Source organism: Melanostigma gelatinosum (genome assembly GCF_949748355.1).
Source record: "Melanostigma gelatinosum genome assembly, chromosome: 8".
Taxonomy (NCBI): domain Eukaryota; kingdom Metazoa; phylum Chordata; class Actinopteri; order Perciformes; family Zoarcidae; genus Melanostigma; species Melanostigma gelatinosum.
The window spans coordinates 2,179,963-2,192,462 of record NC_136641.1 but is presented as its reverse complement, the minus strand read 5'-3'; the positions used below and the strand labels follow the sequence as shown (position 1 = coordinate 2,192,462).

The 12,500-nt window shown below is 41.7% G+C and overlaps 2 protein-coding genes across 3 annotated transcripts in view; one reads left to right on the top strand and one right to left on the bottom strand.

Moving 5' to 3' along the window:
• The window catches only part of LOC306781091 (polyhomeotic-like protein 2), a 6,851-nt gene extending 6,806 nt beyond the window's left edge, over positions 1 to 45 (top strand). For both annotated transcript variants that reach the window (XM_079273774.1, XM_079273775.1), the window contains exon 7: positions 1 to 45. This exon is cut by the window's left edge and continues 683 nt beyond it. The gene's annotated coding sequence lies outside the window, so the exon portion shown is untranslated.
• Positions 46 to 5,582: 5,537 nt separating this feature from the next.
• kiaa2013 (KIAA2013 ortholog) overlaps positions 5,583 to 12,500 on the bottom strand; it is an 11,196-nt gene continuing 4,278 nt past the window's right edge. Inside the window, exons 2-3 of the mRNA XM_079274156.1 lie at positions 10,995 to 11,851; positions 5,583 to 8,931 (exon numbers count right to left, since the gene is read on the bottom strand). Coding sequence (XP_079130282.1) covers positions 8,881 to 8,931; positions 10,995 to 11,851 — 908 coding nt within the window. The 3' untranslated portion in view covers positions 5,583 to 8,880. The remainder of the gene's footprint in view (positions 8,932 to 10,994; positions 11,852 to 12,500) is intronic.

Sequence of the window (12,500 nt, the reverse complement as noted above, 5' to 3'; positions counted from 1 at the left end):
GAGCCGCTTATTAACTTCATTATCGGGAGAAGTTTGAAAATACAAACTCAGTGGATCGTAGCAATCTTTTTTTTAGCAATGTAGAAGTTGGAAAATATGACATCAGGTGAAGGATGACTAAGGAAACACGATTCTACACTGCTCAAGAACTCTGCAAGGTCTCTTTGATTAAAGTCAATACCAGGTAACATCAAGAGAAACAAAGGGGAAGGAGGAATGTAAAGAAGGGAGGTTGTATAAAGGAGACTACCTGGAAAACAGCCATGCTCCTTTCATCAATTGATCCAAGATGCTTGGGGGGGTTGCACCACTTTTGCACCTGCTGTTGCTAAGCAACTAAAGCCTGGGCGCTGAATGATGATGAAGCGGTAATTTGTTTGTGACAATTTGTCTGACCTTTCAACCGGATGTTGTGATGTCCTTCAACGGTGAGGGTGAAGCAAGTTAAATATTCCGTGGTAAGGCTCTGGGTACTAAAGTGATTCATTTACCGTAGACTGTTGTTTAAATTAAGAAAAGAAGAGATATTACCATAAATCCTAAATGGATTTGAGGGCACAAAAAATGAATGCATTGTTGTCAATGTAGACCAGGGGTCTCTAACTGGCGGACCGCGGTCTGGATCCGGACCCAGACGCAGTTGCATCCGGACCCAGGACCTAAAATCTATATTTCTGAATCTCACATATATTAGGCAGCGAGTTTGTACTTTAACCGCAACCGGCGCATCTTATTCAGCCTTTACTGCACTTGTTCAGCAGTGCAGGAAACACACCGACCAATGCGTTGTAAATCACATCACGTGATGCAGCTCAGCCAATCAAATATGAGTATTCTGACAAGTTTCCTTACTCGAGCGAGGTTTTCACACACCGTGACAGACGGGGGAGAGACGAGGAAATAGAAACATGAGCAGGAAAATTGCGCTAATCGGAGAGGTTATCTCACATGACGTTCTCCAAAAAGAGAAACGTGTTCAGAGAGAATATAATTTATAAGCAAGAATGAACCGACTCTTCTATGTTAATTCTTCCCACAGGCAGTGTGTCAGATGTTCAGAAACCGTAACTATTGATAAAAGCGGCAAATGACGCGCACTACGAGGCAAAGCACAACTCCTTTGAACAAACGTACCCACTCACATCTCAAATGAAGACACAAAATAAAAGAGCCCAATATGATCAGAATCCTAACACACGAATTCACTGTCCAACAATGATGTTACAGAGGATAGAGCTGAAACAAGTGTCAATAACCACAGATAAAGATCATGCTCACTGATTTCTCTTTTTAGATGACAAAAATATAATATTGTGGCTTTTTTATTGACATCACTTCACATCTGAATGAACTGAATTTAAAGCTGCAGGACAATTCAGTGAAATTAATTTTCCTAAAATGAATTACTTTATTTTAAGATGCACATTCTTCAAAAGCTTTCTGTTCTGTCAGTTATTCTTTAATCCAGCCATTATTGTACTTGAAATGAGAAGAACATTTATTTATGTATTATTTATAATCCATCCAGTTAAATTTGAAAACTGAGAATAATAATTTGTCAAAATATAATTGATGTGTACCTTCTTTATTTGATTTGACAGTTGTTGACTACACAGATATGTTGTTACCACTAGGCTTCTTGAATATATATATATATATATATATATATATATGGCACTAAATAGCGCAGATTAAATATTATTGTAATGTTTCGGACCTTTGCCCGAGGAGATTTTCTCAATCTGGACCTTTTGGAATTTTAGTTGAAAACCCCTGATGTAGACGCACTGAAGGCAAGAGCGACGCCACCACGATGCAAGCGTTCCCAAGAACCTCGAGGAAAAAATAGTTAAACTTTTAGAAATGCTGCAGCGTGCACCGCATGTCACGTGACAAGGAACAAACTGTCTTTTCTTTAAATAACAGTTGAAAGGTCAGCCAAATGGAGCAGTAAAGATACTGTGAGGGGTTTATGGTGCTGGAAATCCTTTTATCTCTGTTTAGTTTTGTCAGTGAGGCTTAATGCCAAATTCATCATTCCAGCGCAGCTTTTAGTTGCTCAGTAGCAGCAGTGCAAGTGACTTCAATGGAAGATATTTTTCTTGGCGGTGTCTAAGATGCATCGATCTGACTTTATTAGTCCTGATACAGATGTCTGGGCTAAGTACTAATCACACGCCTGTGTTTAATTAATGAGCTGTATGCCTCACTGTGTGGAAGACACCAGGAAGTACAATTCCAGTGTAAACGTGGTCAAAACCTAACAGCAATTAAAATGCAAGTATATTATAAATATCGTAAATAAACACAGAATTGAATGGAATAGATCCGCCCCATTGTCACAGATCCAGCTGTTTGAGTGCGTGTCAGCCTGATATCAGTATCGGTGCATCCCTAGAGATGTCATCATTGGATGGAGTTACTTTGTGTAGTTTGACAGTCCTGGATCAGGGCTGAGATAGAAGTCTAGAATGTGTGTTTAGGACAGTTTCTTAATTGCTCAGTACGAGAAAAAGAGAATGAGTGCTAACATGGATTTTCTCATGTTCCACTCTGTGTTGCAGCAGTGATATTACAGTGATCCGGTAGAGTATTCACACAGGAAGTGACTGCTATAAGTGCCGATGGTGACACAGTGTCACAGAGGTGTGATTCAAGTGTGAAAGCTATGGATTGTTTGTCATGTCATTCTACTTTTACCAAAGTCAAGTGAGTGTCACTGCTGCACATTTCTGGTGACGTGTGTCAAAGCCGAGGTTCCCATTTTTGAGCCTCATGAATGATGGACAACAACTCAAAGTGCATTCACACACACACCAATGGCACAGCCTTCAGGAGGAGCCCATCTGCTGATTAGTGGACAACCTGAGCCACAGCCTGTTCTTAAATATTTGAAAAGTTGCATTCCAAAGTGTAGATTCCATATTTTCTTTTGTAGAAAATAAAGCTACTCATGTAATTCATGAACATTGTACAAACGGAGGTGCCCTTGTCATCATAATTGCCCCATCATATCATTTAGTGGCATTACAAAATGTCCAAAACCTGTCATTTACTGGAGAATACTCTTAAATTTATAATCGTCTTTAATCCTGTTGTGAGATTTACGCTCTCTCCTTGTGATAGAAAGCTGCTTTCTGTGCAGTAGTGTAAGTGTAAATGCAGTGGTGATTGGGTCATGGCTGTGACTTGACAAGAGAGAGAATGCATGATGAAAAAAAATCAATTCTGTGATTTTGACTTATTTATAATGGTTAATCTTTGCTCTTTATGCCTCCTGGCATGTAGGGCAGCAACAAAAGTCTTCCACTCCCGTCTGTCCTGGGACTGCTGGATGGTGCCCCATGAGTGGTTGAGGCTCTGCATCTCCTCCACAGTTCTTCTCCGTGTGTTTCTTGGTCGGCCTCTTTTTCTTTTCCCTTCTGGTGTCCAATGTAAGGCTGTTCTTGTAATATCAGCAGGGTATTTTCTCAACACATGTCCTATCCAAGTCAAAGCCATTTATAATGGTTGGTGGGTAGAGTTACTGGCCTCTGACTTATTGAACATTTGTCTTTTTTTTAAGTACATAAAACCAAATGTTTACGCTCTAAAATCAAACCATTAGATGAGTTCTATTAACTGCATATGACTGTTTCTGAGTACATCACATCATGAACACAGGCAGGGTAGGAAATTTACATATTTATTTGGGGCAATTTTTGCCCCCACTGACTGAAATCCAGGGGCATTTTCAAAAAATTGGGGGCACTTTTTGAAACTTGTGAAATAACATTTAACCTTTGTTCAAAATATTAAATATACTTATTAGGCTTACAGTATATGAGCAATTGTCATCAAATGGCAATAAGACTATTAGGCAGTAGTCTACAGATTCAAAGTGTTTTCTTTAACAAAAAACAAACATAAATCAGACAATCATATTCAATTTTATTCTTATTTCTTTGTGGTTATTTATTGTTATTACATTTTTTAAACAACTATTAACAATTATTAAGTCAACGATGCCTTGATTACATATACATCAGTCATTGTATGGAATTATTGAGAAAGATATTTTTGTAGCACCTCAAATATTGTGATATTACCCATTTTTGTCCTGAATTTATGCATTCGTCATTGTGTGGAATTTTTGAGAAAAACTATTTTATAGCACCTTAAAAATTAAAAAATGTGCTATTTGAAGTTCCAAATTCAGTTCAGAGTTTTTGCTTCGTAAAATATCTTAATTGACTGTCAATTTATTCATTTACAGCAACCCTCAAATCAAAGAATAAAGACACTTTAGGTGTATTTTCCCTTTAATTCACGAGATGCAGGTAGCATGTTTTATACTTAGTGTGAATATAATTTATTTAATCTAATTTCCATTATGCAACAGTTATACTTTGTTGGCATCTTATTCTGAAAACCGGATGTGCGTCTTAAGAAACCGGATGTTGTCTCACGTTGATCTTTCCGTTAACTTTCAAAGTCCGTCGCTCGCTCCCGATCTGCGCCGTTTGAATGAGTTTACCGTGGATTTCAGCATATAGGTGCACTAACATGCAAGTGTCTGCTGAGTTGAGCGCAGTCTCGCAGTAGGTCTGATTAAGAACCGCTCCGTTTTTTTATTTGTTTAGAAAGTTCGGGGGCATTGTTCGCCCCTCTCCTAGTGATATCGGGGGCAAAATGATATTTCTTAGGGGCATTTTTGCCCTTTGCCCTCGTGTATTTCCGACGCTGAACACAGGTGACTAAAGCTGCCTGTAAAATGATACAGTAATAAACAGTCTTTCTTTCCCTTATGAATTAATAAGCAAATTCAATGAAATCACAATTCACTTTAAAGATGTTTAAGTAATATATTTTCTCATTTCTAATGTATGTACTAATGTATCTGCCTCCGCCTCACAATGCATTTGTCTCTTGCAGCCGTGTTGACAGTTGGCTGTCGGATCATCCCTTTAATGTAAAAAGGGTTCTCTTTAGTTCAATGATGTGAAAACAAAGCGCCACTTAAAAGTGAGGTCAGCCCCAGAGAGCAGCAGGCCCTGTGATTGGACAGCTGTTATGTGCTGATGAGAGCGGTATGGACAACTAGAGTGTTTTTAATACAGAATGTTTCTGGCCACTCGAGTTCGGCAGTAATCAAACGAGGTGTAAACAACACTGACATACTATCACCTCATCTTTAGAAACCAGCTGCCTATTTACACATCCAGCGGACACACAGCTGCATTCTCATTCATTTGGAGTTGTTTGTGTCCATCGGATGAAGATAAGGAAATATCATTATCTGCTAAACGCTCCAATGTGTTCACAAGCTAGTCTCTACCTGTGTCTGTCTGCTGGAAACCAGGCTGGTGAGAGCAGTGAAGCTGTAAAACCAAAACAAAGAGCTGAAAGACGCTGAGAAACTCTGTCCAACTGAGAGTGACCCTCAGTGTTAACATAGTACAGCTGTACATAGATCAGAATGAAGCATTCTAAGTCTATGACTCCCTAAGTATCTGTGCCAGACTCCAGAAACATATCGCTGTTCTAAACCCAAAAATATATGGAACAAATTGTCAGACAACATAATTCTGAATTTTCTCACGGTAATTCACTGATTTATTCTCTCAAATGTAAAACCAAACTAAACACGTTTTTAACTTCAACTTTACATGATTACAAACCATTCAAGTACAATCCAATGTGATTATGGCTGTAGCCAGCTCAATAAATGACCTTTCTCCATTAAGGCACACTCAGTAGTTGACATGAAGTAAGGAGACGAAAGAAAAGCTGAACAATGTGATACATACTGACACGATGACAAAAGAAAGCCTTCCAACACATTTGTGCCTTATTCATATTTAATACGCTCTTTGTAGCTTAGAATTATTTTGCATAATCAAATTGACTTGATCTGTCAGAGCCAAGAGGAACAACCAATAAGAACCCACACATCAAACCTTGTATATAAATGTATTCAGATGAGTTGACAGTGGAAGGAGTGATCCGTTTAGTTCACCATTTAAAAGTATTTAATGAAGCAAAATTGTGTTTTAATGGTCCACTTCTCTGCTGCTGTCCACCAGTCACACTTTGATGTGAATAATATTTTAGCAACCAATCAAACCAACGACCATTATAGGCAGATTCAAACCAAAGCTGAAATAAAGCAGTTTTCCTTTAAAGACACGGCCGATCGAGCAAATGCTCCAAAAACCTGTTTAAATGAGTGTCAGCATCTAATGAATGGCGAGTGCTTAATGAGGACAATCACATGCTGCCTTCAGTCGCCGATGATTTAAGAATATACTGTGGGGCAAACATAGGTATACTACCATTACTGTTACCATGGCAACACAACTCATAGTTTTGAGAGGGCTGGGTCTTTCATTTTGTGCAACTTACATTAAAGCTCCGTGTGTAGGAATTGAGAATTTCTTTAAATGTTTCTCACCATCAGCCAGGCCCACTGAAGGCTGTCTGGTGGCAGAGGTTACAACTCCTCACCTCCCTGTTTGTTTGAAGAAGCAGCTGTCACGCTATAAAGGCCTTCTTGGAGAGACTAGTATTCCCATTACTACCATTCTTCGCATCTTCTCACCTTCTATGATGGCTGACTTTTCAGTGTTGCCATTGCTTTAACATGTTTGATTAAAGCAAAGTAAACCCTTAATAAATGGATAGAAAGCAACACAGAGCTGAAGGGATGATGTGTTTTTGTAGCCCAACAGGAAGTTGGCGTCACTGGTTCCCTCCACAAACAGCCAATCGGATTAATCCATTGGATTTTGGATTATTACAGAAAATAATCTCTGTGGCAAACAAATATTTATGATCTTCACAAAATGAACACCACTTTAATGATTTTTGAAGTGTGAATGTGAATCATTAGAAGCAGAAAGCTAACATTAGGCTCTAAAGACTCCACCACGGTCACATGACTTCACGTCTCCACCACTGAGCTAGAGGATAGTGTTCTAGTGAAGACGTCTCATTTACCGCCTTTTTAAAGATACTTCAAAGTATTTACTTATGCATTTTATATCGCAGAACAAAACGTTCAAATCTTTTTAGCTTCTGTTACCACAGAACGTATTTCAGATATCTAACCAAAAACACATTCAATAAACACAGTGACTTTGAACGAGGGAACAAGACCTGCACATATCTCATTTACAGGTTTTAGGACGTATTCCTGCTGCACTCAATTGTCACTGAGCTTGTCTCATTTATCTACATACAAACAGCCAAACTATCAGAGCAGTCTGAAAGATGTTAGATTCACAAGAAAACTCAGAGGTTTTAAACTAAATTCTGGCTAAACAGCAGTCCAACTGAGCCTTGTTCAGACAGCCACAGGTCACATCTCAAAGCCATGGAGCAACCAGTGCCTATAGCTCAGGAAATAGTTTGAAAGACTTGATGTTGCTTCACTTCCCCTGCTGGAAATGTAAAAGCGACACTAGGACAGCATGTCCACTCAGCAGATGAAGTGCAGGGCCCACTGATGTGATGGTAAAAACACGTGTAGCTGCTGAGATGAACAGTTGGCCAGTCCAAACTCAAATATCCCAACGATTACATGGAACTGGGGTACTACTGTTAGCACACCAACATGCTGAACTCAGATGTGGGCATGATAAACATTACCTGCAAACATCAGCTGTACTGCCTCCATCTAAACCCTCAAACTTTCATCTCAAACACTACCAATTTCTGCCTTTGTCGGTTAACGAAATTGCAAAAAATCCTAAATTAAAATAAATGAAAACACTTAACAGTTTACAGTTGTTTCAATTATTGGGGATATGGGAGTCCTGAAACTAAATCAGGCAGTGCATCTGTAAGCTTATCCTGAATAACTTTGGCCAAGCTCAGTTAAACGGAGCTCCGTGTTGCCAGATGTCGGGCGGTGATGCTGCATATGTGAAAAGCCTTTAGTGTCTCCAGAGGGAGCTGTGTGAAGTCTGATAAATGTCCTCAAGTGGAGTCACTTCAGTCAGCGTCGGCTGGGCTGAAGACTACAAGTGTGAAAATAAGAGAGATGTGGAGTGAGAGCACGGTGATCTCACCAGACCCCTGGAACCTGCTGCAGGGTAGAGGCTCCACTCGCAACGTCCACATCCCTAAACTCAACCGTCAGTGGTAAAGTTGCATTGTGGGAATTGAAGGCCCCCGGTTTCGACAAGACGGAATAATGTGTGGAACGATACGATACCTCTAGTTCTGCTGCATTGATTTGAAATCTTTTGTTTGTAAACTTGAGTCTGACAGGTTATAGGTGTGCAGTGATACAATGATGGAGAACCAGTTTCACTGGTTTAACAGAAAAAACTTCCCAGTGGTTGAGTCATTTCTAGTTTAATAGGAAATTCTGCCACATGTTGGAAGCATCTTGATGTTTAAATGCTTCCTTAAAATGCTGTTTAATTAATCAGCTTTTTTATGATTGTTTACATTTCAGATAATTGTTTTGGAATCAAAAATGCAAAACATTCACTAGGTACAGCTTCTTAAATGTGAATGTGTTTTAGTCTTGAATGAACCGAATATCCAAACATTTAAATCACCTTTGTAGCCTTGGGACGGGCTTTTCTGATGATTGTCTAACATTTTAAGAAAAACCAACAATAATTGAGCAGATTAATCGATAGTGACAGTAATGGTTTTAAAGTGACAGACATCCTCTCAGCAGGTCTGTGGGTGGTACCACTCCACAGCAGGCATCAGGAGAGAGTATCTGTCCTGTTGGTTGTTCTCTCTTTCCTTGTCAGCTCTCATATGAGTCTCCCTTATCATCACTTATCCTGCAGTATCAACAAGCAGCAGAAAGAAACAGAAGCCTATGTTAACCGCTTCCATGCTGCCCACATGTTGAATGTGTGCATAGCACTGTAGCGCTCAAGCAGCATTCCTGGTGTCACAGCAGCCATCCTCACTTTTGCGGGCGACCTGGTGAAGTCAGAGGGGAGGATTAGAACGGCTGGGAACCTGACTGCCCCCCCCCACACACACACACACCATCCATGGTGCCCCCCCCCCCCCCGGAGAAAGTGAAAAACACAGACATGCGGGGGATCAGAGACCTGTGATGAGAGCACGGCAGGGTGACACAGGTCAGTAGTGAAGCGCCAAAGCCAACCCATAGATTTATTGTTGATTTAATGGAGTGATTCAATAAAAAAACATCAAAACGCAGGCGAAAAGGAACAGTAGAGAAAGACTTCTGACAAAGTGAGCACACAGTCCATGCCGCTGAGAGACGGACATGTAGAGTGTAAGCAGGTCCACATCTCTTTGTGGAAGGACACGTGTAAACAAGTAGCCGCTTTACATGACCACACACGCGGACTGTTAGCGTCTAATTCAGGCTTCTGTCATTTGCAGGAGAATTGTTTTTTGGGTCAATCCATGACTATAAGGACAAGTGAGATTTATTCCAACGTGGGTTTGATTTTTCATAGCTCTGACCGGAACAAAAACACAAGCAGTCAGAGGATCAGACGGGTTTATCAAAACCACCCGATGAAGGTCAAAGTGAAAGTGAGCACACCTGGAATAATGCAAGTGACCCCTCACTGCACATAACTGTGTGTGCCAACAGTAAAACAGTAATGTATGGCTAATACATTTACCGTCTGATCTGCTGTTTTTGGACATATTTTTCGCCACATCGCTGTGTTCCCATACTTCAGCAGGTCACTTGGTGAATACAAAGTACTTATTGTACCGATACTACTGTCAGCACTAATAGTACTGCCAACCGGAGCTATGGAAATTAAACTCAAGCTGCAATAAAAAGTGTAACTGTTGTTAAAGGTTTTTTCCTCAAAGAATCATTTTACAGGGCCGTACCTATATTATCTCATTTACCACAAACCACGTTGACGTGACTTTAACCAGTGATGTCAGCAAGCTTTTCTACGCATTCTGTAGGGTTTTAGGTTTCAAGTTTCTGAATTGTGTTTTGTCCAACCTTTAAGGGAGTCAATGGCTTCCATTATTTCAGTTACAGGATACAAATCTACTGACTGTCAGCTTGTTTGAGTGAGGTCATGAATCACAGTGAGGCTCTTATATTTAGTTGAAGGAACCCTGTGGAGGTTTCTGGTAAACAGAAGTTCTGTCTACATTCACTGTTAGGAGGAACAAACACAGTGAATATATTTCCTTCATTAGAACAAGTTGGATTGCATCGGCGACGGCTTGTGCTCTTTTTTTTCCCTTGCCTTTGTTGGCACATTATTGCCACCAACTGTTGATCAGTCGAGCGGAAAACAATCCATAAGCAGGGATGTGTTGCATCACCTGCATCCTCATAGTGTAAGGCATCGGGGGGGGGGGGGGGGGGGTCGCGTCTATTGGAATGGATTACCTAACTCAAACTAGAATGAATACGAACGCATTTCTTGAAGAAAGACATAAAAACCTATTTGACTTTGGAAAAGGTTCCTTCACCAAAGTAAAGTACATGTGCTTTATTATGAATGCAGAAACACTGGTACGGCCCCTTAATGCTCAGTCAGAACAACGTGAATGCAGTATAAATACAGTTAAACAATAACCTTCTAATTTGGAAAAAAAATTAACTCTTGTGCTTATTTTTCTTCCATTGCAATGAACAAACGCTTTACATCCCACGATGACAGGTGCAGTGGAACAGGTGGTGGGCTAAAATGACGAAACGGACCAAATGGTTCATTGTAACGTCAAGGTCTGCGATCTTGAATGAAGGCTACTATTCTACTGGTGCTGTACCGAACTGAGATCACTGTTCTGTTAGTACAAGCTGTATCACGGTGAATCTCTCTGTGAGAGGGGAGCTGTGTACGGCTATCACTCCAAACATGGACCACGTGAGAGAGGAAAATAAAGTTCACTGAGAGAAAGTGAAGATCAAAACTGAGAAACAAACCCACAGAGAGAGCGTTGATAGAGAGAGAGGAAATCTTTGCCACCACAAGTAAAAAAAAAAAGTTGTGTTTCCAGTTGTGTTCTATTATCGCTGTTTATACCTTGCTCCTGAAGAGGGGCTTAGCTCCGGGGCCACAGTACTCGTTGTAGATGAGCTTGAAGAGGAACAGGTGGAAGAGTGTTATGAGCGATGCCACGCTGAACCAGAAGAGGAAGGGCAGGCCTGGGTACCTGTTGGCCATGTGCTCCTCGTGGGCCAGGATGGACTTGAGGTGCAGGGTGTGGCGGAGATCCTGCAGGTGGCGCAGGTCTGTGGAGATGTACAGGAGCGGCGTGATGGGCTGCGTCACCATCACAGGGAAGGTGTGGCCTTTGATCTCGGACGTCAGCTCTACGGGCTCGTTGAGGCAGCCGGCCTCGCAGGCATACAGCTTCACCGGCTTCTCCTGCGGCGGCTTCACGGACACGTGGAGAAAAGGCTTTCCCTCCCCGTCCAGCAGCACTGCCAGGTTAATGAGGTCCTGGTTGTAGTGGATCCCTCTCAGGGCGTAGCTGTTGTGCAGCACGTCGGGGTCAGCCTGGAACTGAAGGTGGTTCTCGGTGAACTGAAGGCCGCCGAAGCTGAGCACCATGCCCTGCATGGCGCCGTGGGCTCCGGCCGCCACCAGCACCTTGCAGCCTCTCTTCTGCAGGGTCAGAGTCCACAGCGTGACCAGCTGCAGGATCTGAGCTGCACTGCTCACCCGCTCGGGCCACAGGTTCTCTGCGTGCATGGTGGCGTGGCCGCTGAAGCAGTGGTCTGCGTACTTGAGGCTGGACTCGAGACGGACGTGCTCCTCGCTGCTCAGCCTTCGATCCAGCAGCGGAGCCATGGAGGAGGACAGGATGTAGTAGAGGGTGGTGTTCACCGTGCGGCTCGATGGCGTGTGGGAGTCTGTGATTTTCCTCATTTCAACACCTGAATGAACAGAGAAGCAAAAGCACAGCTTCACAAAAACCTGGCATGTAGCCAAGGATTGGTTGCTTTCCCCGTCAAATATTATTCTTTGTCAATCTTTTCTCACGGTCCACTGGCTAACTTTTCCAGAGCTTTCCACCATGATTACTTTATTTCTGTTTACACAGACATTTACCACCTTTTTCATCTGTGCGTAGCTCTTTTATTTCAAACGTTCAGTTAGTGTGCTTACATGGTGAAAATGTTTAAAACAAGTTAGAATTAGAATACAACTGGGAGCCAGTTTGTGGAAAGGGTGAGTTCGACGTAAGAGTTCTACTTAATCAGGAAAGCTGGGAATATTTGAAGCAGAATTTTAATGCTTTGCATATTTTGGCCTCCATGGTCTTTTTGAAAAAAAAAAAAAAAAAAAGTGCTTTTCATATTGTTTTTGCTCCACCACTGAGCTACTTGGGGCGACTGTGGCTCAGTGGTACAGCAGGGTCGCCCTTCAATCAGAGGATCAATCCCCGGCTCCCCTAGTCCATGTGTCCTTGTGCCATAACCCCAAGAAGCTCCTTCAGTCATGATGGGCAGGTGGCACCTTTCATGGTAGCGCCTGCCATCAGTGTATGAATAGGTGAATGATGACATGTAGTGTTAAAGCACT